This window comes from Orcinus orca, chromosome 21 (genome assembly GCF_937001465.1).
Source record: "Orcinus orca chromosome 21, mOrcOrc1.1, whole genome shotgun sequence".
Classification (NCBI taxonomy): domain Eukaryota; kingdom Metazoa; phylum Chordata; class Mammalia; order Artiodactyla; family Delphinidae; genus Orcinus; species Orcinus orca.
In genome coordinates this window covers 21,099,164-21,124,350 of record NC_064579.1, presented here as the reverse complement: position 1 = coordinate 21,124,350, position 25,187 = coordinate 21,099,164, and the positions used below count along the sequence as shown (strand labels likewise).

Sequence of the window (25,187 nt, the reverse complement as noted above, 5' to 3'; positions counted from 1 at the left end):
ACTAGTTTGGAGATAAGATAAAGTCTTGGCTCTACCACTCACTTAAAAAAAAAAAAACAGCCTGCTCATGCATATATTTTAACACCTGTATTGAAGATAATACAGATAATAATCTAGAGTTTATTAAATAATGCTTAAATCAAGGATGGTGTAGGGCAGTGTTTTCATAATAATCTACTTTGATAAATGAGTCTCATCTTAGAATTTCCCTAACAAAGTTTGAAAAAGGCAAATCAAATTACTCCTGAGATCAATTTTTAAACTAAGGTTAGTGACTGTATTAATTAAAATGTCAGTTTATCCAAAACCAAAGAAGAAATGAAGAAATTTAAAAATAATATAAAAACATGTAAAATACCATAGAAAACTACTAGATTGTATGAATTTAATACTAAAGGAAGTATCCATAGAGTTGTTATTCTGAACTAGAATGGGATTTCTATGCCAATTAAGAGATACATTTTTATAATATCATAAATCATTTGCATATTATATTTTTATTGTCATTGTTTTCTTATGACTACAGATCATGGTTAGGATGTTTAATTCTTTAATTTTTAATAAAAAGTGTTGAATATTCAAAAATTCATTACATTTATAAAATCTTTAGATTCCCAATTTTCAATATAATTTGTGTAAATATTTCTCTATTCTGCAGTGTCTAATACACAGGTTACTCATTCATTTATTTCCAACTCCACAGCAAACTTTTCCCTGTGAATTCAAAATACATATCCATATATGTTTGTGAGGGTTTTACCTCATTTATGAGTACACCAATTTAATCTTCATTTCAGAAAATGGCATTCCTGTGCGGCAATCATACTTGATATTTATCAAGCACCTCCTTTGTATAAGATTCTGTTCTAAGCATTGGGCTGAACAAGACAAAGTTTTGCCCTAATAGAACTTACACTCTAGTGGAGTGCACAGACTGTAAACAAATCAATAGAAACATAAGGTGAGATAACAGTCAGTGCTATGAAGAAATATAGAATAAGGCCATGTGACAGCGGAAAGAGTTGCAACTTTAGATAGGACAGTCGGGGGAGGCTTTATTGCAGAGGTAGTCTTTGAGCAAAGACTCAAAGCAAATGAGAAAAGCAGCCATGTAGAAACGGAAAAAAGAATTCTAGACAGAGGAAAAAACACACAGCCCAAAACAGGAGCATACCTGGAGGTTTGAAGAGCAGCAGAGAGGCCAGTGGGACATGGGATGGGATTAGCAAGGGGGTAAATAATAAAGAATGAGATCAGCAAAGTAATAGGAGCTGAGGCTTTAAGGTGCTTTTTGGCCTTGGAAGTTGTAAATCATCCGAAATGGGGAGCCACTGGAGAGTTTTGAGGACCAAGTGATGTAATCCGACATGAGATGATGTTTCAGATCAGATGATAGTGGTGCAGCTGGGGAGGAGTCAGGGACCTTGGGTGTGTTCTCAAATTCGAGCCAATAGGATCTGCCATTGGACTGGATGAGCAGGGTAATAAAAAATCCAGATTGCCTCGAAAGCTCTGGCTTAACACTTGGAAAGATGGTGTTGGCCTTTCCCGAAGTCAGAAAATGTTCAAGAGGAGCAGATTTGGAGGCATGTTGAGACATGTTTGTTTGAGATGCCTGAAGTGGAGATGTTGAGGTGTTTGGATATCTGTCCCTGGGGTTTAGAGAGGAGGTAGAGACTGGGGTGTGTGCGTGTGTGTATATATATATATGGTATTCAAGTACGGAAATGGATGAGATAACCAAGAAAGTGAGAACTTAGAAGCAGGGAAAAAAGAGTTCTGAGCCCCGGGCATCTTAACATCTGGAGGTACGGGATGTGAAGAGAAACTAGTAAAGCAGACAGAAAGAATAACTGGTGAGGGAGAAAAAAATCAAGATAATATGGAGTCAAAGTCAAATGGGGGCGGCGGGGTTCAAGGAAGTGATAAGGACTCAAACATGTTGAATGCTGTTGATAAGTCAATTTAGATAAGGTCTGAGAAATGACTTAAAGATTTAGCTACACGGGAGATATTGGTGATCTTGACAAGATATGTGCTAGAAGAATGGACAACACAAAAGTCTGAAGAGGCTTCAGGAGAGAATAAGAGGAGGAATTGAAGACAGTAGGAATTTACACTGATCATTTGATGTGTGTGAGTATATAGATAACATAGTTCTATATCCAGTGAGAATTTATTTTTTTAATCTAAATTAGGTACCTTTTTCATACTGGGAATCATTCCAAGTGAGATAAAATTTAAGGAAATCAGTGTTAACATGTACAAAGGCCTTCTGTAGTTTATAACACATTGTGGCCCACGACTTTAACTTTCAGAAGCACTTATTTGAAGCTGGGGAGAGTAGCAAAGACCTTCCAAGTGGGAAGGGATTCGTCCTTTACTGTAGAATGAATCTTCAGGAGAGAAAGTAAGTTCACACCTTCCTACTCAGTTGGATTAGTTCCATGAAGCTGACAATGAATGTGGTTACAAAGGCAGACAGATTGTCTTCACCCTGGCACAGCACTGTTTCCTACACAGAGCATCCTTACCTTTTACGGTGGACCTTCTATGATGCAGCACTGTGTACGTTGCTACCAGGAGAGAAGGATGGTGCTGTGCATTTCTTGCAGGCCTGGCCATCTGACTGGTTTCCTCTGAAATGTAAATATTCCAAGGCAGTATGAGAAGGGTCCCATCTGGTAACAAGAAAACCACAGGAAAGATGAAAGGGAACAAAGGGACAAGGCTTTTCTTTTGTTGACCCTTAAAAAAAACCTTCAGTGTCCTGTTCCTCACCCACAAATTGCCTTCAAAATAAAACTAAACCGTGTACGCCTGGCAGTCAAGGTTTATTTCAGCTCGCTCCATGCCACCCATCAACATCATCTCGCTCTAGGCACTCTGAGCTACCTTGTGCTCCAAGCAGGGGCCCCTACAGTGTCTCCTGAACCCCTCATACCCTTCCCTGACCTGGAGCACTTCTCTCGTGCTGCCTGGAGCATTCACTCCCCCCACCCCATCCCTCCCTCTTTCTCGACTTCCTGAGGTCTGCAGTTGTAGGTTATACTCCTTGTTTTGTCCACAGGGATTAGCAGAGAGTCAGATATAGACAAATCTTGTACTTTTATAGCTTTAATTGGCCTTGTGGCTCAGCCTCAGTCCTTTAGAGAGATGGAAATGAGAGCCCAGAAGATATACTGAAAGATATTACACAGATATATTTTTTTGAAGTGTTAAAGTAATTCAACAATATGGAAGTGAATAACATAAAAAGTGTAAGTTCTTCTCCATTCCCACGCAGTCGAGTTGATCATTATTTTTCTTTCCAGGTATTAATCTAGCTGCAGAGAAAAAAAATTCTCCCAAAGAGGGCATTACATTATATACTTTGTTCTGCAACTTGTTTATTATTTTTTTCCACTTAATATTTCATGAACGTCTTTCTGTGTCGGTATATATAGATGACTTGAAGAAATTCAGTTGGAGAAAAGTCTTAGTATGTTTTTCTCTACATCAAAGAGGCTCTGCAGGTGGCTGCAAGTAAAGCTAATCCAATTAAGCAAAATAAAAATACAGGGTATTCTCAATATTCCAGCTTCCTTGGCACTTTTCCTATAGCTTAGGGACGTGCTGCTAGGAGAGGGACCCTCCATCCCAGCGCCTTTGTGAAGAAGGATCAAGTGTACACAAGGGAACCAGAGTCAGGATTGGGTACCTGGAGAAAAGAGAGAATTTGGTAGTTAGGGAAACCAGCCCCTGGGCAGAAGTGGAGCATCCTCCTCACTGTCCTTACCTTTTCCCTCCGCAGGCTCAGAGGTTTGTCTCCTTTCCCTTTTGAGAGCACTCCATAACTACTGTCTCCTTATCGAAACCTCCCCTCCCAGCATCACTTACCTCCACCGCTTTCAGAGAACGCGACCTCCATCCTCTCCCACCCGCCCTTGCGTTGTTCTCTTGGGGTGCTACCTTTTCTTGTTCCCGAAAATATTTTGAAAAATATTTGGATCACAACAACCTTACTCAACTCCCGTGTGTCGCAATCAGCCATCCGATGCAGACTGATAACTGGTGCCCCTAAGGTCGTGTCCCTAAGGCTACTCTGGATCAGAGTAGGTAGCTGCCCGAATGACCCCGATGCGGATGCCAGGATGCAACCCACCTCCGGGCGGGTAGGCAGCCAGTCCCAGCGGAGTGGACCACTGGCAGATGTGCAAGGAAATGAGCTTAGGTACCCAGCCGGGAAAAAACGAGCTCCAGAGGCTGAGTTTCAAACCAGATACGTCTTTGTTTCCATTTTAAAATATCCTGCGCACTCTAGCCTGAGTTGTCCCGTTCCCAGCAGAGGGGGTCCTATAAGCCAAAGCTCAGCCCCCTCTGGCCCCGGAGCGCCTCTCCATCACTAAGCTGCCTTCCATTTCACCTTCAGCATCCTCCCCGCTCCACCCACTAACGTGCCACCATTTACATCAGCGCAGCCCACAATGCTCGTTTCCCGGACTTTCGTTTTCTGCTCGAAGCAAACAAAGAGGCCGGTTACGTCGGCTTGGGCCCCCGCGGTGCCTGATCTAGGAGCCTCGGAGACTCCAACCTTGTCGCGAGAAGCAGGGCTGCCCCCGCTTCAGGGCGGCCAGGCCTGTGCCCACCTCCGGCCGGACGGGGAAGTGAGCGGGGCCGGCGACGCCCCCTTCTGCTCCCGGAGCGCCCCGCAGCCTGCGGGCGCCGCCCGACTTTCCAGAGGCCAGGAAACTCCGCCCGGGGCCGGCGCCCTTGACCTCCCGGGGCTGCACCGCGCCCGCCGCCCCGAGCATCCCGCCCCGCGGTCCCCGCAGCCTCAGTCCAGGTGCAGAGCGGCCCGCAGGCGCGATGCTGGCGCTGTGGCTGCTGAGCTTCGGGCAGAGGTTGCTGCTCTGGGGCGGGTTGTGCGCGGTCTCCCTGGCGGGCGCCATCCTCACCCTGCACCTCCTGCGGATGGTGGCGAGCTACGCGTGGACATGGCAGCAGATGCGTGCGGTCCCAACCTTGGAGGGCGCCTACCCCTTCGTGGGACACGCGCTGATGTTAAAGCCGGACGCGAGAGGTAAGGGACCGCGCCCAGGCCGGCCAAGTCCCCGTCCCAGGGATGGGGGCTCCCGACCTGCGCCGCGCCGCCGGCCTTCTTACAGCCTGGACACCAGGGCTTGAGGTGCTGACGCTGGGAGACAGGATTTGTCACCCGCTGGAGGATGGAGTCCCAGTTCTATCCAGTTTCCCTGTGACACCTGGCAAAATTGCTAGTGCCCTCCGTTCCCAACTAACTTTTTCTTTGTGTACAGCGTAGGTTGCAGCATCTCTGAGCTTTTGTCCTGAATTTTTGCTTCTTCTCTTCCCACCTCCTACCTGCTCCTACCTCAGAGCACTGCAATCTTTGCTTCTGTCTTGGCTGTTAAAACCTTAAAGGCAGAAACTTCCCTGAACAAGGCAAATCCTTAGAATTTAGAAATCTCCCTCTCTCTCTTTCTCTCTCTCTCTCTCTCTCTCTCATTTAACATAATTCTCTTTGGAATTACTTTCTGAGTGAAGAGAATGACAGTGTACTGTCTTTTATAAAGGGAGTTTTTGATCCGTCATACAAGTACTAGATTTTGGCAACAGGTAAACTTTTGCTCCATTTCCAGCTTTGCAACCAAGTTGATGGATTTGGGGAAGCTGTTTGAAACTCTCTAAGTTAGAGGGGTTTTGTTTGTTTGTTTACCATTTACTTGTAAATGTATTACAGAGTAATTTTAAGGATGAAATTTAATGCATGTGGTATCTAGATCACTGTCTAGAACTTGGTTAGACTAAGTTAAAGTTGTCAACCATTTATTGAAGCCCTGCTTTGTGCCCAGCATTTAGCTCAGCAAAACTGGGGATATCAGAATATTCTGAGAAATATTCCCTGTTCTCAGCACCTTTGTCTCTTATACAGGAGGCTGTGCCTTTCATTTTGTGGCTACTGTCCAAATTCTGCCCTCAGTAATTCCACCTGGAGTATTGCAGTTGCTTTCCCATGAGCCCTTTGAACTCTAATCTCTTGCTTTTGCATCTATGTCAGCACCCGTCTTCCTCAGCTGCCACCTGCTATTGGACCTGATATCTTCAAACCACAAATTCAGACTTCCCTGTCTCCTCTGTCAGACCAGACCAAGGCAGGCAGTATATTAGCACGAAGCCAGATATTTTGATACTGTTGACCTGACCCAGCTCTTTTCATGGCAATGTTACCAACTGTCTTGACCAGAAGACATTTTGAAGAAGTGCGGTAATATGGTTAAGGTGGTGCATTCTGGGGTCTGACTGCCTTGGGTACAAAGCCAGATTCCACCATTTACCAGCTCGGTGATATATTGGGCAAGTTGCTTAACTGTGCACAACTTCCTCAATTGTTTAATGACAGTAATAACAGCGTCCCTCCCCATATAACTGTGGTGAGGCACAAAAGACATAATACACCTGAAACCCTGAGCACTAGATCTGACATACAATAAACTGCCATAGCAAGTAAATATGACATAATGAATGTTAATTATTTTAAGATTATTATTATTAGGTTTGGCGTGCAAACACTTAAAAAAATCAAGACTATTGATTTAATTTTATATGCAGTGGACATCCCCAGCCTTAGCCCTTCTCCAACTTTGAACAACTTGCCCTGAAGCTCAGGGGTGGGTGAAGCTTAAGGATGGAAGAGGACCAGGGATGGACTGAGCACAAGCACATTTTTTGACATGGAAAAAGAGCTGAAGAGCTTCATGGTTCTGTTTTTTATGCCATACCAGTTTTTCCCCTTGCCCAAATTCCCACGTTAAAAAAAAAAAAAAACCCTGTCAAAATCTCAAGCATCATATTAGTAGCCTCACAGTGAGTTTGGGATGAATCCCACTGTTGTCAATCAGGCATTCCCATTGCCCAGGAGAAGCCCTGGATACCCATATGCCTCCCAACTAGCCTTCCCCTCCACAAAATTGGAAAGGAAGAAGTAAAACTGTTACTCTTTGCAGATAACATGATATTATAGAAAACCCTAAAGATTCCAGCAAAAAAAAATTATTAGAGCTAATAAACTACTTCAGTAAAGGTGCAGGATACAAAATCAATATATAAAAATCAGCTGTGTTTCTATACACTAATAATGAACTATCAGAAAGAGAAATTAAGAAAACAATCCCATTTACAATTGCATCAAAAAGAATAAAATACCTAGGAATAAATTTAACCAAGGAAGTAAAAAAGGTGTACACTGAAAACTATGAGACATTGCTGAAATAAATTGAGTAAGAGACACAAATAAATGGAAAGATATTCCATGTTCATGGATTGGAAGAATATTGTTAAAATTTCCATACTATCCAGAGCAATTCTCAGATTCAATGCAATCCCTATCAAGCTCTCAATGACATTTGCCACAGAAATAGAATAGTACCAAATTTTGTATGGAATACAAATGACCTCAAATAGCTAAAGCAATTTTGAGAAAGAACAAAACTGAAGGCATCACACTTCCTGATTTCAAGATATATTACAAAGCCATAGTAATCAAAACAGTATGGTATTGGCATAAATGCAGACACATAGATCAATGGAACAGAATAGAAACCCAGAAATAAACAGATGGTGGTCAATTAATTTAGCACAAAGGATCCAAGAACACATAATGGGGAAAGGACAGATTCTCAATAAATGGTTTTGGGAAAACTAGACAGACACTTGCAAAAGAATACAACTGGACCACTATCTTACACCATGCATGATAATAACTCAAAATTGATTAAAGACTTAAGTGTAAGACCTGAAGCCGTATATCTCATAGAAGAAAACATAAGTGGTAAGCTCCTTGATTTTTTGGATTTGACACCAAAAGCAAAGGCAACAAAAGCAAAACTAAACAATTGAGACTACATCAAATTAAAAAGCTTCTGCACAGCAAATAAAACCATTAAGAAAATGAAAAGGAAACCTACAAAATGGGATATATGATTTGCAAATCATATATCTAATAAGGGGTTAATATTCAAAATATATAAAGAACTCATACAAGTCAATAGCAAAAAACCCTGAACAATCTCGTTTAAAAATGGGCAGAGGGTCTGAATAGACATTTTCCCAAAGAAGGCATACAGATGACCAACAGATACATGAAAATGTGCTCAACATCACTACTCGTCAGGGAAATGCAAATAAAAACCACAATAGGACTTCACCTCACACTTTTTAGAATGGCTATAATCAAAAAGACAAGAAGTAACAAATTTTGGCAAGAGAGAAGGGAACTCTTGAGCACTGTTGGTGAAAATGTAAATTGCTGCAGCCACTGTGGAAAACAGTATGGGGATTCCTCAAAACATTAAAACATTAAAAACTGAACTACCGTATGATCCCTCAGTTTCACTTCCAGGTATATATACCAAGAAAATGAAAACATTAACTTGAAAAGATATATGCACGCCATGTACACTACAGTATTATTTACAGTAGCGAAGACATGGAAGCAACCTAAGTGTCCATCACTGGACGAATGGATAAAGAAAATGTGGTACACACACACACACGCACACACACACACACACACACACACAGAGGAATATTATTCAGTCATAAAAAAGAAGGAAATACTGCCATTTGTGAAAACGTGGATGAACCTTGAGGGCATAATGCTCAATGAAATAAGTCAGACAAAGCAAGGCAAGTATTTTGTGATCTCACTTCTGTGTGGAATCTAAAACAACAACAACAAATATCTCTCTGGGAGATATTAAGTGACTTGTCCAAAGTAAAACAAAAACAAAAACCCCAAGGAACCAAAAGGCACAATAAGGAACTTATTACAAAATTTTTGTCTTTTAAAAACTTTTTATTGGACTATAGTTGATTTACAATGTTGTGCTAATTTCATGTGTACAGCAAAGTGGATCAGTTATACATATACATATACCCACTCTTTTTTAGATTCTTTTCCCATATAGGCCATTGCAGAGTACTAAGTAGAGTTCCCTGTGCTGTATCCTTATTAGACAAAATTCTTGTCTTGATTAAATTTAAGATTAAATATTTTCTCCCAGATTTTTTTCAGCAGATGATTCAGTACACTGAAGAATACCGACACCTGCCACTGGTGAAACTCTGGCTCGGGCCCGTACCTCTGGTGTTCCTTTATAACGCAGAAAATGTGGAGGTGAGTATGTGGCAGATGTGATCAATATTCCACTGTCTGTCTGATGGTGTGGGAATCTCATTAGATGTGGTCATCCTCCGGATTCACCTGCCTCTCCCCTCTCCCCTCAAGAAATGACTCTGCTTGGTTCCTAGTTTGTGGGAGGAACCAGGAATCATCTTGGACATTTTCCTTCCTTTCAACTCCATTTAGTCCTCAAGACTGAATGACAATTATACGTTCAAAACTCTAATTACATTTCTTTGAGGCACAGGAATGAAAATGAATCACAGAGAAATAACAATTATGAAACCTTGCTTTAAAAATTAGTTGTGTTCTAGCCAGGTATTCTTATAACTGAAATTGTTTTGATGTCTATATCCCTCAATTTTTTTTTTCTCTTTTAAAGGTAATTTTAACTAGTTCAAAGCACATTGACAAATCCTATATGTACAAGTTCCTAGAACCGTGGCTTGGCCTAGGACTTCTTACAAGGTACCTCAGTGGAAATTTGTAAAGCTGTCTTGTAGAAACAGTTATTTCTATGGGTAATTTGTTATTTCAGGAACTGACACAAGGTATTCTTCCAATAGCAAGATTGAGGTATTGGGAATTATGGGAGAAGCTGGAAGGAAAGGTCCAGCTAACAATGGGCCTTTGACAGATAGGGTGTGTGGTAATCTCCAGCCACTATATTCAATAATGATAATCACTAGTGTTCCAAGAAAAATGAGGAGGTACTGATGTATAAATGGAGTAAAGCCAAGGATAGTTTGCAGAAGGGAAATCTTGAAAATATAATGAAAAAGGCAGTCACCCTCAGAGAAGTGTATCGAACACAGTAGCCTCACTTCTTGAGTTGGCACCCAGAAACAGGACTCCATCCTCTGAGAAAGGGCCTAGCAAGAGAAAGGCAGGACCCTGGTGGGGACTTTGGAGAATTCAAAGATAGTAGAGATGAAAGAAAATCATGGAGCAGTGGATCATCTGAGGACTAAGATGTTGATAGAGAGGAGAAAAATTCTAATTTTTAGAAACTCAGAGCTTAGAAATTTAGAACAATTCTTAAATGATTCCATTTTTAATGAATGCTCTTCTAAACATTAGTAATATAGAACAGTATTCAAAATATTCACATTCTGTAACTATACATGAGTCTTTGTCATTCTGACCAAAGCATTTGAGAATCTGTAGATTAAGCTGTTTCAAGAGAACTTGATGATGACTATATTTATATTTTATTTGTTTCAGGTGTTGCTTCTTTTTTCTTTGTAACCGTGTATTTTATTTCTAGTACTGGAAACAGGTGGCGCTCTAGGAGAAAAATGTTAACACCCACTTTCCATTTTACAATTCTGGAAGATTTCTTAGATGTCATGAATGAACAAGCAAATATATTGGTTAATAAGCTTGAAAAACATGTTGACCAAGAAGCATTTAACTGCTTTTTTTACATCACTCTTTGTGCCTTAGATATAATCTGTGGTAAGTCTCACTGATTTATTTTTAAATTTAGGATGTAATGATAAAATGGCACAAATAGAAAATAACAGTCCATAGGGCGGGGCGGGGCAGGGGAGAAAGGACATTGGGTTCTTCTGGAAGGTCCTATTGCTAAATTAGCCACCTGAGAAGCAGCAGCCATTCATAGGACTTCGGACAAATGGTCACTGAGCCAATATGACCAGAAGGTCTGAGGGAAGGAAGGGCAGGAACTGGGAGTAAGAGAAGCAGTAAGAGAAGCAGGAACTGGGAGTAAGAGAAGTGGGAAAAGAACAATTCTACAATATATATAGACAGAACAGGACATAACGTCTTTTTTCAAGTGTCTGCCACTGGAAAATGTAGCGAAGATATGTGCATGAATTGAATGGTTGCTTCTCACTATATTTTACAGAAACAGCTATGGGGAAGAACATTGGTGCTCAAAGCAACGATGATTCTGAGTATGTTCAAGCAGTTTATAGGTAAATGAAGTCCTAATTATTTCTAAAATTGTTATCGGGAATTCCCTGGCAGTCCAGTGGTTAGGACTCTGCGCTTTCACTGTTGAGGGCCCAGGTTCTATCCCTGGCCAGGGAACTAAGGTCCCGCAAGCTGCGTGGTGTGGCCCAAAAAAATAAAATAAAATTGTTATTGATCAGGGCTTTAAAAAATTCTTGCTAATAATTTCTGTCTGTACTGTAGCTTTTTCATCGTTTCAAAGTGAAACATTATACTAAAAGTTAACCTAACCATTTAAGCATATCTTTCAACAGTACAGGAATGGTTATGACACATCCAGATTATGCAGTAATTTTAAATGACTATTTTATAATATATCGAGAGATTACATTATGATGCTAAGTGATAAAAGAAAGACATAAATTTTTTGGTAGTTTGATAACCACTAGGTATAAAAAATTATTCATAGAAAAAGCTAGGAGATACTATACCAAAATGTTAGCTGCGGTTATTATTGTGTGTGTGCTCTCTTTCTTATTGTGTTTTGGTTTTGTTGTGATTCATTCTCCTTTCCTATATTTTCTGCACTGAGTATGTATTATTTTTTAATTGAAATAATCAACTTTACTTTTAAAATTGCTTGTGATTATTCAGCTATTAAGAGGCAGGGCCAGGATTTGATTCAATGTATCCTATCTTTAAGTCCACGGCTCATTTCACTTCATCTTAACAACTACTTGTTGAGCATCTATAATCTGCCATTCACTGCACAAGGTACTGACTAGTTTTATATGGGCACATGAAACAGAACAGCAGGAGAGACAGGCATTGAAGCAAATGAATATAAACTTATAAATTATAATAATTGCTTAGAAAGAAAAGATCAAGTTGATATGAGAGAGGGAAACAGGGATGTGTTTTACAGATTGCGTGGTCAGGAAAGGTCTATTCTGAGGAATTGACATCTAAGCTGGTCATGAAGGAGGAAGATCGTGTAGAGGTCTTTCTGCTTCTCACTGGGAATAATGAGGGTGGTGCTCGTGACAGCTATGTGACGGATGGGCATTTAACGAGCACTTTTCTGTGGAAGAGGGCAACCCGTAGTTTACTGGCACTACGGAGGAGTGAGAAAGCAAATGAGCGGACACTATAGAGAGGCAGATTTCATATCAGCTTGTGTACAAGAGCCACAGGCAGCCTGGGGTGGTCAAGAACTCTCCCTGGAGAAGAAGAAGCAGAGATCAGATGACCATTTAGTAAGGATGTTTTAGAACAGATTCTTCATTCCTCTAAAGGACCCATTAAATGTTTAAGCTTCACTGGATGTGTAATACCCCATGCCTTCATTGCTGAGTGTAAAGCCTGGATCTTAGTAGCCTCTAAGACGAATCATTATCATCCCTACATATTACCCTCATTGAGAGCGGGCATCAATTAGGTGCTCATTTTCAGTGTATCAGCTGATGTGTTTTTATCCTATTTATAGGATGAGTGATTCAATACATCAAAGAATGAAGATGCCCTGGCTCTGGCTTGACCTTTTGTTCTTTATATTTAGAGATGGATGGGAACACAAAAGGAGCCTAAAAATCCTACATAATTTTACCAAAAATGTAAGCCCTTGATTTTTTTAAATTGTGATAAAGTATACACAACATAAAATTTACCATTAACTGCACTCCCAGTGTTCTGAAACCATCACCACTCTCCATTTCGAGATCTTTTATACGTCAAAGATTTTTATGCTGTGTTAACATACCCTGGAGCCTGTGTCTCATAAAATAAAAGTTGAATAATAATGGAAAGAAGGAGACAGTGTGATTACATTTTAATAATGTACTCACCAAATATTAATTAAACACTTGTTAGGTGCCAAACACTGTACCAAGTGTTAAAAACATAGTAATAAGTAAGATATGTATGTCCCCTGAAAGAGGTTAGTCTAGTAGAGCAGGTTGTCTATTAAAAAAATTACAAAATGTGATATGAACTATAAATATTTATTAACAACCAGGGTGCTATGTTGAATGAATAAAGAGGAGGGGATCCATGTCATGAGAGTCTTAGGGAAAATGTTTGGATTAGGCAGTAGCTTTCAAAGGCAAAGGGCATTTATAGCAGTATCTCAACTTGGAAAAGATTAAAATTAAGTAGATGTCACTATTTTACTTCCAATTAAAAAATAACAAGGAGATAGTGATATTGTTTCAGATATAAGATGTCAGTCTTGTGTTAAACATGTGCTTTTGACAAAGCAATATTTAATTGAAAATATACATCAAATTATGATTTAAATGTACTGATAAAAGTACCAATTTAAATATATTCTCTCTTTGCTGTCAGTTTTGGTTTAAACTATATTGGCATTTCTTCCTTACAGTGAGGTACAGCCTGTCACCAACAGATCATGTGGTTCCCAGTCAGGAAACGTTGGATGAATGAGGTGTTGGATTGAGGTGGCCACAGTGGAGGACAGAGTTATCTCCATTACTGGGCAGTAGGAGAATGACCACATTTTTCCTCAAATTACATGCATTACTATCAATATCAATAATTAATGAATTCCAAATTGGATGGACAATATTATTTATTTAATAAATATTGAAAGTTGCATACTGAGTGCCAGGCCCTAGGGGGTTCCCCCAAGAATGAAAGGAGATACGGTGTTTTGTCCTCAAAGCACTTAGGATCTATTCATTCAAATAACTTAGTAGTAGGTTTGGTCAATTGCCTGATAGGAGAAGAAAGTTGAAATGTATAGCCAAATTAAGTTTATGGGCTTTAATTCTTTTATTCATTCAGCAAAGATCTGAGGAACATCCTTAAAATGCCAGACAGTGTTCTAAGGGTTGGAATTATATCAATGAACAAAGACAAATTTGCTGCCACATGGATGGTACATTCATGCATTATATTATATAGCAAGTATACTATAATGTCAGGTGGTAAGTGAAATGGAAAAAAAAATAAAGTAAGGCTAGGAAGATAGTGAGTGCTAGGGACCAGGTTAGCAGTGATCCGGGAAGGTCTTTCTGATGGTGTGAGAAGGGGTCAAGACCTTAAAAGGAGGGAGGGAGTCAGCCACACTGGCACCTGAAGAAAGAGAAATCTAGGCAGCAGGAACAGTGAGCACATAGGCTGAACTGACTGCTCAACCTGCTGTTTCTTGTCCCCGATGCAAGCTGTAATGAGAGCAATCATTATTAGTCTATTATATAATGATTGCATTTTCCCACCACCTAAACTTTTTCTCATTAGCTCATCCAAATCTCTAGGGCACCACCTAGGGGACATTAACTCTATTCCCGTGTTAGAAAGATGGCAGAAATAGCCCTTGAATATTCTGAATTTGTCTGACATTAAATTTGTTTTTAAAAGTCTTATCAAATAATGCCCTAAAATGTTAACAGGAAGCTATACTATATTTTCCACGAGAGCCTAAGTTATTGTTGAGTTAGAACAGTAAACGTTTCATGGAAAAAAAAATCCATGAAAGAAGCTAGTATATTTTCATAAGAAAATATATTATGAGGCTACATCAAATTCCAAACAAGAGCATATGATTGCTTAACTCATACAGGTCATCACTGAACGGGCCAATGAAATGAAGAGACATGAAGAAGGTAGAAGTAATGACAAGGACTCTCCTCCACGCAATAATAAACGCAGGGGTTTTCTCGACTTGCTTTTAAATGTGACTGATGACCAAGGGAACAAGCTGAGTTACGAAGAGATTCGAGAAGAAGTTGACACCTTTATGTTTGAGGTATTTTATCTCATCACATTATTTTCGGGTATCATTAAACAAATTGCAGTTATTTTCTAGAATCTTTAGCATCATTTTTAAAAGTTTATTCAAGTTTTAAAGTAGCTTCATATAACTGAGGATGAGTCGCTACATTATAATTAGAAATTACAAAATGTAAGAACCTGATTAAGTACCAGATCAGCTTTCTTCTTCAGAAAAAGGCTTTGACTCGTGGTGAGTATAGCGCTAGACACATTGTTTTCTCAGGAAAACCTAAAACCCACTGGATTTTTCCAAGTAGAAAAGAAGTCAGAAATTGCTTTCCCTATATTGCTTCACGCTTTTTAAAAATTTATGAAACCCACAAGTCTGTCTTTTCTCTACCTCCTTTTTGAAGTTCTAGCAAATGAGTGCTTAGCTCTTGCTTTGAGCTGCCCAAACTAGAGAAGATAGCAAGAGCCCTCCGACAGAGAATTTAACTAGATTGTGATTCTAAAGGGATTTCTGACCTTCAAATAATGAAAAGATGGATGCAGTTTTTACAAAAGGTAATTCTCGCATTATTAAATATTACAAAGAGTGAATCTCTCAGTGTGTGGATTGCCAAATAAAGATGAAGAAATGGTTCTAAAAAGCTCCCTGTGGTAATATCCTGGAAGTGGAGGAAAGTGAAGGGCGTGGGTGGCTTTGGATGGCTCAGTACATGCCAGCCATGGACGGTGTGAGCAGCCCTGCTTGCAGGCACCTGGGTACAGTGTACCTCTGGGTACAGTGTGCCTCTGGGTACAGTGTGCCTCTGGGTATACTGCCAGATCGCACATCCTCCCGGGGGCACAGTATAGGAAAGCAAGCTGTGTCAAGGGTCCCTAGACCCGAGTTCTCATTCTGGCTCCATGCTGACTAGCCTTATGAGATGGTACCAATCATCTCAGATTTCTGTCACAGCTTCCCTGTGTATAAAATAGAGAGATGGATTCGATCAGTGGTTTTAAACTTCTTTTTTAAGCAGAGCGCTTCATTTAAAAGAAATTTTATGCAGAAAATGGACATCTAAATTAGCTAAAAAGTGGAGCAGTGTTAAGCTGGGGTCTCTGGGGCCAAATCCCACCTCTAACCTGTACTAGAGGTGGGACCTCGGGTAACTCATGGAGCCTCTCTGGGCTTTGGTGTCCTCACTGTTATAGCACGGGCCTCGCAGGGTAATTATAAGGATTAGATGAATGATCTTTTAAAGCGCACGAAGAATCTTGCCCGGCACATGGGAAGGGTGTGGTGGATATTGGCTATTATCATTTGAAGTTAAAGTGGAGAGACCATCTCACATCTCCGCCCTGCATACACACGCACACACACACGCCCACATACATACACTCTCACGCACACGTGCACACACACACCCTTCTCCTACCAAAAACCTCTCACTTTCATGAAAACAACCAGAATAATGATCCGTTTCTTCCAGCTCTAACATTGTTTGAAATTCTAAGTTCTTTCTTCTTTGCATCAAATAGGAGACACACCTCGTATGATTATAATATGGTGACCTCCTCCATAGAGAGGTTGCAGGTTATTACGACCACACCTTTCCTGCCCCAGGTGCTGGCCACTGGATACTGAGGTTCCTGCCCCTGCCCTGTCCCACCAGCCTGCTTCTATAAACTGTGTGCTTTGTGCTTTGCTTAATCCTGCTTTCCTCGGGTAGCAGACGCGTGGAAGCAGGAAGTTCAGCCGACATCTCTTACACATTGGGATCAGGCTTCCGCCTATAAATTCAAGCGAAGTTTTTAAGAATTCTTTAGCAAGAGCACTTCCTCCTGTGACTCTCGTAAACAACTGAGTGAAATGGGCCAGATCTGGTCCGCAGCTCAGGGTAGTCTCTGTGAAGGAACAGCAAGCCTGAGAAGAGGCAATGGCACCAATATCAGAGACTCGGAAAATATGTATTTTATAAAATTGCAGAATTAACCTCAAACAATTCAACTTCGAAGCTGTTTTATGAAGCAAGTGCTTTGGAGAGTTCTGCCCAGAGAAAGAAAAATTATAACCATCACTTGTGTTGCATGGGGAAAATGGAAAAGTAAGAACTTCCATAGAGGAAACAATTTGCTTTCGGTTTAGTTCCCCTAAAAGTCTTATTCATAGAGTTATAATATTATTATTGATTTTCCAAACTTTTTTTTTTCTGCAGAACTCCTGTAAAAAAAAATTCTTCATCTGTTCTTAATCTCTAAAATGTAAATATCTGTATCAGGTATTTCATAGTCTTTCTAAAGGAAAATTGAATTAGTTTCTGCAAAGTACTTAGTATTTTGCCTGAAGCTCAGCAAGTATTATGGGAGGCTATTTATCAACTTCCTGACATGCAGGATGTTACTCAGAACCACACACAGACACCCTGGCGTCCAGGGCTGACAGGTAAAGCCTACCTTACAAATGCTAGAAGGTGGAGGAGTACAGATCTGGTAAACTGGCTCATAAAAGTCAGGCTTTTTCCCCTTAAAAACAGTCAAGAGCACCTAGTTCCCTTGGAAGGCCCCCTTATTAGCACAGCCTAGCCACTTCTCACCACATATGCATAATTCTTCTCAATTATGAGAAGAATAACCATTATGATACTTTTCAGATTTAATCATCTACAGCAGATCATTTATAAGTTGACTCAGAGGTTCTGTTCCTATTTCCCTTTGGACGGTGTACTTACAGCCTTCCTTTCATTCCTCAGAGCATCACAATTACCTTTTTATATCATGTATTACTGGAAAAGATTCCTCTTGGTAATCTCCCGTCCCTCACAGTGATTCAGGGAGTTGATTGATGGCTTTTGGAGCTCGAAGGACCTTAGAGTGTTGAAATATCTATCTAAGCATGAACCTTACCTTTGAAGGGATTGTTTTATTTGTTTGTTTCTCACCAAGGTGAAATACTGTACTGAATTAATTTATTCTGTTTGGAATCGCAGTGCAGCTGTCAAATCCAGAGACAATTCCAAATAGAGTTCTCTCTTCTAATCTTCGCAATACTACTCCACTAAGTTATTTTTCCCTTACATTTGTAGGGTCACGATACGACCGCAGCTGCAATAAACTTGTCCTTATATCTATTGGGTTCGTATCCAGAAGTCCAGCAAAAAGTGGACAACGAACTGGAGGAAGTGTTTGGTATGTTTTGTCCCTTCACTGGTTACACTGTGGGTACCATGTCCATGGAAGCAAGTGCCGTTCCTGCTCATGAAGCATAAACAGCAGGACCTGTTCTAAAGATACAGCAATAAGCAGGAAGGCTCCCCTATGGGATCCCTTCCAGTCCCAGTCTTCTTAGCAAAGCCTTATTCATCACTTACAGAATACAGGCATTTGCTAATTGCATGGCATGTGACTGCACTGGGCTAGATGCTGGGGATGCACAGATAAATGTTACTGTCCTCAAGCATCTCACTGCTTAATAGATGAAGCAGACATATCTACATAAAGCACTGAGTCACGGGGTCAAGGAAAACTGTTTCATACAGCATTGCGTCTGGCCACGAATGAGAGAAAAGATGCATTAAGCCGGTAGGACAAACTTTTCTATGACACAACCAGCAGTCCGCAGGTAAGCTGTCCTAGGCTGATGCCAGCAGTGATGTCATTGGAGTCCCAGCACCCCAAAAGGAAACTCTGTCCCATTAATCAGCCACTCTCCTCTCTTCCCCCAGCCCCTGGCAACTGCTAAGTTACTGTCTGTCTCTATGGATTTACTACCTGTTCTGAATACTTCCTTATAAATGGAATCCCACAACATGTGACCGTTGGTGTCTGGTTTCTTTTACTGAGCATATCTCATTTTATTTTGATTATGGATAATACTAGAAACTCTACTTTAGCTGTAGGTATTTAACATGTTTTGATGCATGTATTCTTCAATGTCCCATCCCCCAAGCTCAAATAATCCTTTCCTTGTTATCTCATGTATTTACTTAAAACCAGGGAGATCTGATCGTCCTCCTACCTTAGATGACCTGAAGAAACTTAAATATCTGGAATGTGTTGTTAAAGAGAGCCTTCGCCTTTTTCCTTCTGTTCCTTTCTTTGCCCGTAATCTTAATGAAGACTGTGAAGTTGGTAAGAATTCTATAATTTGAATAGGAGGGAGAGTGGATTATTTTAATGTCTGTCTTGCTCCATACTCATGGCCTATTGACTACTTCTTGACAGCGGGTTACAAAATCGTGAAAGGCTCTCAAGTAATCATCATGCCCTATGCACTGCACAGAGATCCAAGGTACTTCCCCAATCCTGAGGAGTTCAAGCCAGAACGGTTCTTTCCCGAGAATTCGAAAGGACGTCATTCATACGCATATGTGCCCTTCTCTGCTGGACCCCGAAACTGTATAGGTTTGTATCTGTCAGAACTTGTTTGACCTTTCAGGCCTGCAGAGTAGGGGGTTTCACACAAAAATTTCTTGAGATGTAGCAGCCCACAGGCAACTGTCTTTTTAAAAAACTGGCTTCCTCTTCCCTCCACTTTACTATACATTACTGTTTTAAAATATGACTGTCATAAAGTGTATTAGTTTGCTAGGGCAGCCATAACATGGTACCACACACTGGGTGGCTTAAACACAGGAATTTATTTTCTCCCAAATCTGAAGCTAGAAGTCCAAGATCGAGGTATCAGCAGGATTGGTAATAAATACCTGCTTAGCTTGTAAGTGATCTTCTTCTCCCTGTCTCCCCACATGGTCTTTCCTCTGTGTGTGTCTGTGTCCTAATCTCTTCTTTTTATAGGGACCACCAGTCAGATTGGATCAGGGTCCACCCATCTGATTATTTTATTTTATTTTTGACCATTTTAATTTAATTACTTCTTTAAAGTTCCCATCTCCAAATAGTCATATTCTGAGATACTGAGGTTTAGGACTTCAACCTATGAATTTGGGGGGGACACAATTTAGCCCATAACATAAAGCATAAATAGTTTCATGGTAGAGTTTGAAAATGTTGTAGCTTTTAGATTAAAACAGAACACACTTCATATGGTACAAAACCTATTTATAACAGTTATATTTAGCTTAATTTCTGTGTTTGTTGATTTTAAGAACTGCATTTTGCAAAACCAAAACACAAAATGCTTACCACAAGGCCAGATGAAGTGCTTAAGCAAAGTGAATGCACGTCACCATGCATTATAAACACTTTCAGCTTCAGAATCTCTAGCATTTTATCGTTTATGTAAATGCAGACATTTGTAAATTAAGGCCAGATTTAAATGGATGAATCTGACGCTTATTTAGTACCTCTCGAGTAAATTAAATTTAAGTTAAAGGCCCAAATAAGAAATCAGTCGAGAGTGGTGATTCTCATGCTTAAACGAGCCCAGGATTCATCTCAGGTTTTGCTAAAATAAAAATACCTGGCCCACTTCAGCTGTTCAGATGCACTGGGTGGGAAGAGGAAGGGCACTCAAGAATCTTCATGTTTTACAAGCATCCCAAGTGATTCTGATTCTCCCAGGGCCCACTGCGAAAATATAAAATTGCTTGCTTCCTCTAACTGGACTTGTGATTTCTCACATTTGAGATACATCTATCATTAAAGTGTTGCTATTTACATTAATTTGAAGGTCAAAAGTTTGCCATGATGGAAGAAAAGACCATTCTTTCCTGCATCCTGAGGCATTTTTGGGTAGAATCCACCCAGAAAAGAGAAGAACTTGGTCTGGCAGGAGAACTGATTCTTCGTCCAAGTAACGGCATCTGGATCAAGTTGAAGAGGAGAAACACAAATGAATCCTAACTATACTACTGGGCTGCTCTCTTACCACAAAAAGGTCTTTCTTTAAAGGAAGCTTTGCATTTACAATTTGTAGATCATGAACTCAATATTCTTAATCCCTAAACCTAATTTTTTTCTTGTCCCCATTTACCTTGGGGTCAAGTCTACCAAAGCGTGAGTTTTCATATCTCCATCACCATCATAGCTCTGACCCCTTTTCTTGATCCCAAAAGTAAACTGATGACTGTACCCAAATAAACACACAAAAGCTTCTCAGCAGAGGGATCCACAGGCCAATCCAATTTCAATCAACGGACCCAAAGGATATAATTTAATTGAAGTTCCAGAATATTTTTAAGGTATTCCTGTAGACTCAGGAACATATACATGCATGTATATATATACATTTGTTTGAAAAGGGTGAGTAATTAAGTACTTAGACATAAGGAGCTTAAGTTTCAAGAATTATATCAGTGGCATCAATTATGAGAAGAATAACCATTATGATACTTTTCAGATTTAATCATCTACAGCAAATCACTTATAAATTGACTCAGAGGTTCTGTTCCTATTTCCCTTTGGACGGTGTACTTATAGCCTTCCTTTCATTCCTCAGAGCATCACAATTACCTTTTTATATCATGTATTATTGGAAAAGATTCCTCTTGGTAATCTCCCGTCCCTCACAGTGATTCAGGGAGTTGATTGATGGCTTTTGGAGCTCGAAGGACCTTAGAGTTTATCAAGTTATGCCGGGGGCTCTCCCTATCCACGAATTCTGAATCATGGATTTAACGAATGGCTGATCGAAAATATTTGAAAAAAATTCCAGAAAGTTCCAAAAAGCAAAGCTATTTACATAGCATTTACATTGTATTAAGTATTATAAGTAATCTAGAGATGATTTAAAGTATACAGTTGGAGGTTCAAGATGGTGGAGTAGAAGGATGTGCGCTCACTCCCTCTTGCGAGAACACCGGAATCACAACTAATTGCTGAACGGTCATTGACAGGAAGACACTGGAACTCACCAAAAAAGATACCCCACATGCAAAGACAAAGGAGAAGCCCCAATGAGAGGGTAGGAGGGGCACAATCACAATAAAATCAAATCCCATAACCGCTGGGTGGGTGACTCACAAACTGGAGAACAATTATACCACAGAAGTCCACCCACTGCAGTGAAGGTTCTGAGACCTGCACCAGGCTTCCCAATCTGGGGGTACAGCAACGGGAGGAGGAATTCCCAGATAATCAGACCTTGAAGGCTAGTGGGATTTGATTGCAGGACTTCGACAGGAGTGGGGGAAACAGAGACTCCACTCTTGGAGGGCACACACAAAGTAGTGTGCACATTAGGACCCAGGGGAAGGAGCACTGACCCCATAGGAGACTGAACCAGATCTACCTGCTAGTGTTGGAGGGTCTCCTGCAGAGGTGGGGGGTGGCTGTGGCTCACCAAGGGACAAGGACACTGGCAGCAGAAGTTCTGGGAAGTACTCCTTGGCATGAGCCCCCCAGAGTCCACCATTAGCCCCACCAAAGGGCCTGCAGGCTCGAGTGCTGGGTCACCTCAGGCCAAACAAACAACAGGGAGAGAACTCAGCCCCACCCAACAGATTAAAGTTTTACTGAGCTCTGCCCACCAGAGCAGCACCCAGCTCTACCCACCACCAGTCCCTCCCACCAGGAAGCTTGCACAAGCCTCTTAGATAGTCTTATCCACCAGAGGGCAGACAGCAGAAGCAAGAGGAACTACAATCCTGCAGCCTGTGGAACAAAAACCACATTCACAGAAAGACAGACAAAATGAAAAGGCAGAGGGCTATGTACGAGATGAAGGAACAAGATAAAACCCCAGAAAAACAATTAAATGAAGTGGAGACAGGGAACCTTCCAGAAAAAGAATTCAGAATAATGATAGTGAAGATGATCCAGGACCTCGGAAAAAGAATGGAGGCAAAGATCCAGAAGATACAAGAAATATTTAACAAACACCTAGAAGAATTAAGGAACAAACAAACAGAGATGAACAATATAATAACCGAAATGAAAAATACGCTACAAGGAATCAATAGCAGAATAACTGAGGCAGAAGAACAGAGAAGTGACCTGGAAGACAGAATGGTGGAATTCACTGCCATGGAACAGAATAAAGAAAAAAGACTGAAAAGAAATGAAGACAGCCTAAGAGACCTTTGGGACAACATTAAATGCACCAACATTTGCATTATAGGGGTCCCAGAAGGAGAAGAGGGAGAGAAAGGACCCAAGAAAATATCTGAAGAGATTATAGTCAAAAACTATAACCACCCAAGAGATAACCATCCAAGTCCAGGAAGCACAGAGAGTCCCAGGAAGGATAAACCCAAGGAGAAACATGGTGAGATACATAGTAATCAAACTGACAAGAATTAAAGACAAAGAAAAATGATTGAAAGCAACAAGAGAAAAATGACAAATAAAATAGAAGGAAACTCCCATAAGGTTAACAGCTGATTTCTCAGCAGAAACTCTACAAGCCGGAAGGGAGTGGCATGATATATTTAAAGTGACATACAATGGAGAAAAGACATTCTCTTCAATAAGTGTTGCTGGGAAAAATGGACAGCTACATCTAAAAGAATGAAATTAGAATGCTCCCTAACACCATACACAAAAATAAACTCAAAATGGATTAAAGACCTAAATGTAAGACCGGACACTATAAAACTCCTAGAGGAAAACATAGGAAGAACACTCTCTGACATAAATCACAGCAAAATCTTTTTTGACCCACCTCCTAGAGTAATAGAAATAAAACCAAAAATAAACAAGTAGGGGGTTTCCCTGGTGGCACAGTGGTTAAGAATCCGCCTGCCAATGCAGGGAACACAGGTTCGAGCCCTGGTCTGGGAAGACCCCACATGCCGTGGAGCAACTAAGCCCACATGCCACAACTACCGAGCCCGCATGCCATAACTACTGAAGCCCGTGCACCTAGAGCCCATGCTCCTCAACAAGAGAAGCCACTGCAATGAGAAGCCCGTACACCACAATGAAGAGTAAGCCCCGCTCGCTGCAACTAGAGAAAGCCCACGCACAGCAACAAAGACCCAACGCAGCCAAAAATAAATAAATTAAATTTATTAAAAACAAACAAAAAAAACCAGATGGGACCTAATGAAACAAAAGCTTTTGCACAGCAAAGGAAACTATAAACAAGACGAAAAGACAACCCTCAGAATGGAAGAAAATACTTGCAAATGAATTAACGGACAATGGATTAATCTCCAGAATAGATAAGACACCTCATGCAGCTCAATATTAAAAAAACTAACAACCCAATCCAAAAATGGGCAGAAGACCTAAATAGACATTTCTCCAAAGAGGACATACAGATGGCCAAGAAGCACATGAAAAGCTGCTCAACAGCACTAATCATTAGAGAAATGCAAATCAAAACTACAATGAGGTATCACCTCACACCAGTTAGAATGGCCATCATCAGAAAATCTACAAACGACAAATGCTGGAGAGGGAGGGTGTGGAGAAAAGGGAACCCTCTTGCACTGCTGGTGGGAATGTAAATTGATACAGCCACTATGGAGAACAGTATGGAGGTTCCTTAAAAAACTAAAAATAGAATTACCATATGACCCAGCAATCCCACTACTGGGCATATACCCAGAGAAAACCATAATTCAAAAAGACACATGCACCCCAATGTTCATTGCAGCACTATTTACAATAGCCAGGTCATGGAAGCAACCTAAATGCCCACCGACAGATGAATGGATAAAGAAGATGTGGCACATATATACAATGGAATATTACTCAGCCATAAAAAGGAATGAAATTCAGTCATTTGTAGTGATGTGGGTGGATCTAGAGACTATCATACAGAGTGAAGTTAGAGAGAGAAAAACAAATATCGTATATTAACACATGTATGTGGAACCTAGAAAAATGGTACAGATGAACCAGTTTGCAGGGCAGAAATTGAGACACAGATGTAGAGAACAAACGTATGGACACCAAGGGGGGAAAGTGGCGGGTGGTGGTGGGGGTGGTGTGATGAATTGGGCAATTGGGATTAACATGTATACACTGATGTGTATAAAATGGATAACTAATGAGAACCTGCTGTATAACAAAATAAAATTCAAAAAAGAATAAACTCATTCAAAAACAAACAAAAAAAGGATATTGACAAATACAGCTCTGATTCTAAGGACCCTGTATTTTCAGTTTATTCTGATGTGAAATCCTCCGTTGTTTTCTTATTTCTTTAAGAAAATATTATCTCCTAATAAAAAGAAAATATGTTCATTATGTAAGATTTATTTGGAAATTAGAGATGAAAAAATAGAAGTCACCCATAAAATCACCCTATGGAGATAGTAGTAATATCTCGGTATATCTATTTCTAGTGTTGTCCTATACCTAAATATAAATACATATTTACAAAATTAAGAAAAAAAATAAAGTATACAGTTGGATGTGTGTATCCATATGCAAATACTACACCGTTTTATATAAGGGACTTAAGCATCCATGGATTGGTGTCTGCGGGAGGTCCTGGAACCAATCACTTGCAGATACCCAG

At 40.4% G+C, this 25,187-nt stretch overlaps 1 protein-coding gene across 2 annotated transcripts; it reads left to right on the top strand.

Annotated features, from left to right (window-relative positions):
* The first annotated feature begins 4,846 nt into the window (after window positions 1–4,846).
* Window positions 4,847–24,743, top strand: LOC101278344 (cytochrome P450 4V2). 2 transcript variants are annotated; one of them, XM_033400694.2, is made up of 11 exons: window positions 4,847–5,062; window positions 9,063–9,175; window positions 9,564–9,649; window positions 10,449–10,639; window positions 11,052–11,121; window positions 12,657–12,711; window positions 14,679–14,864; window positions 17,902–18,004; window positions 18,812–18,946; window positions 19,040–19,219; window positions 20,448–24,743. In XM_033400694.2, exons 1-11 carry the CDS (start codon window positions 4,849–4,851, stop codon window positions 20,618–20,620), a joined length of 1,506 nt encoding a protein of 501 aa, XP_033256585.1. In that variant the 5' UTR covers window positions 4,847–4,848; the 3' UTR covers window positions 20,621–24,743. The 2 variants fall into 2 exon arrangements, with proteins under 2 accessions (XP_033256585.1, XP_004277239.1); XM_004277191.4 differs by having other exon boundaries at window positions 12,585–12,711.
* The last annotated feature ends 444 nt before the right edge of the window (window positions 24,744–25,187 follow it).

Coding starts and splice junctions, on each gene's coding strand:
- LOC101278344 (XM_004277191.4), top strand. CDS start 4,849: ATGCTGGCGCTGTGGCTGCTGAGCTTCGGGCAGAGGTTGCTGCTCTGG. Junction 12,712..14,678: donor TACATAATTTTACCAAAAAT/GTAAGCCCTTGA, acceptor TAACTCATACAG/GTCATCACTGAACGGGCCAA. Junction 18,005..18,811: donor CGAACTGGAGGAAGTGTTTG/GTATGTTTTGTC, acceptor ACTTAAAACCAG/GGAGATCTGATCGTCCTCCT.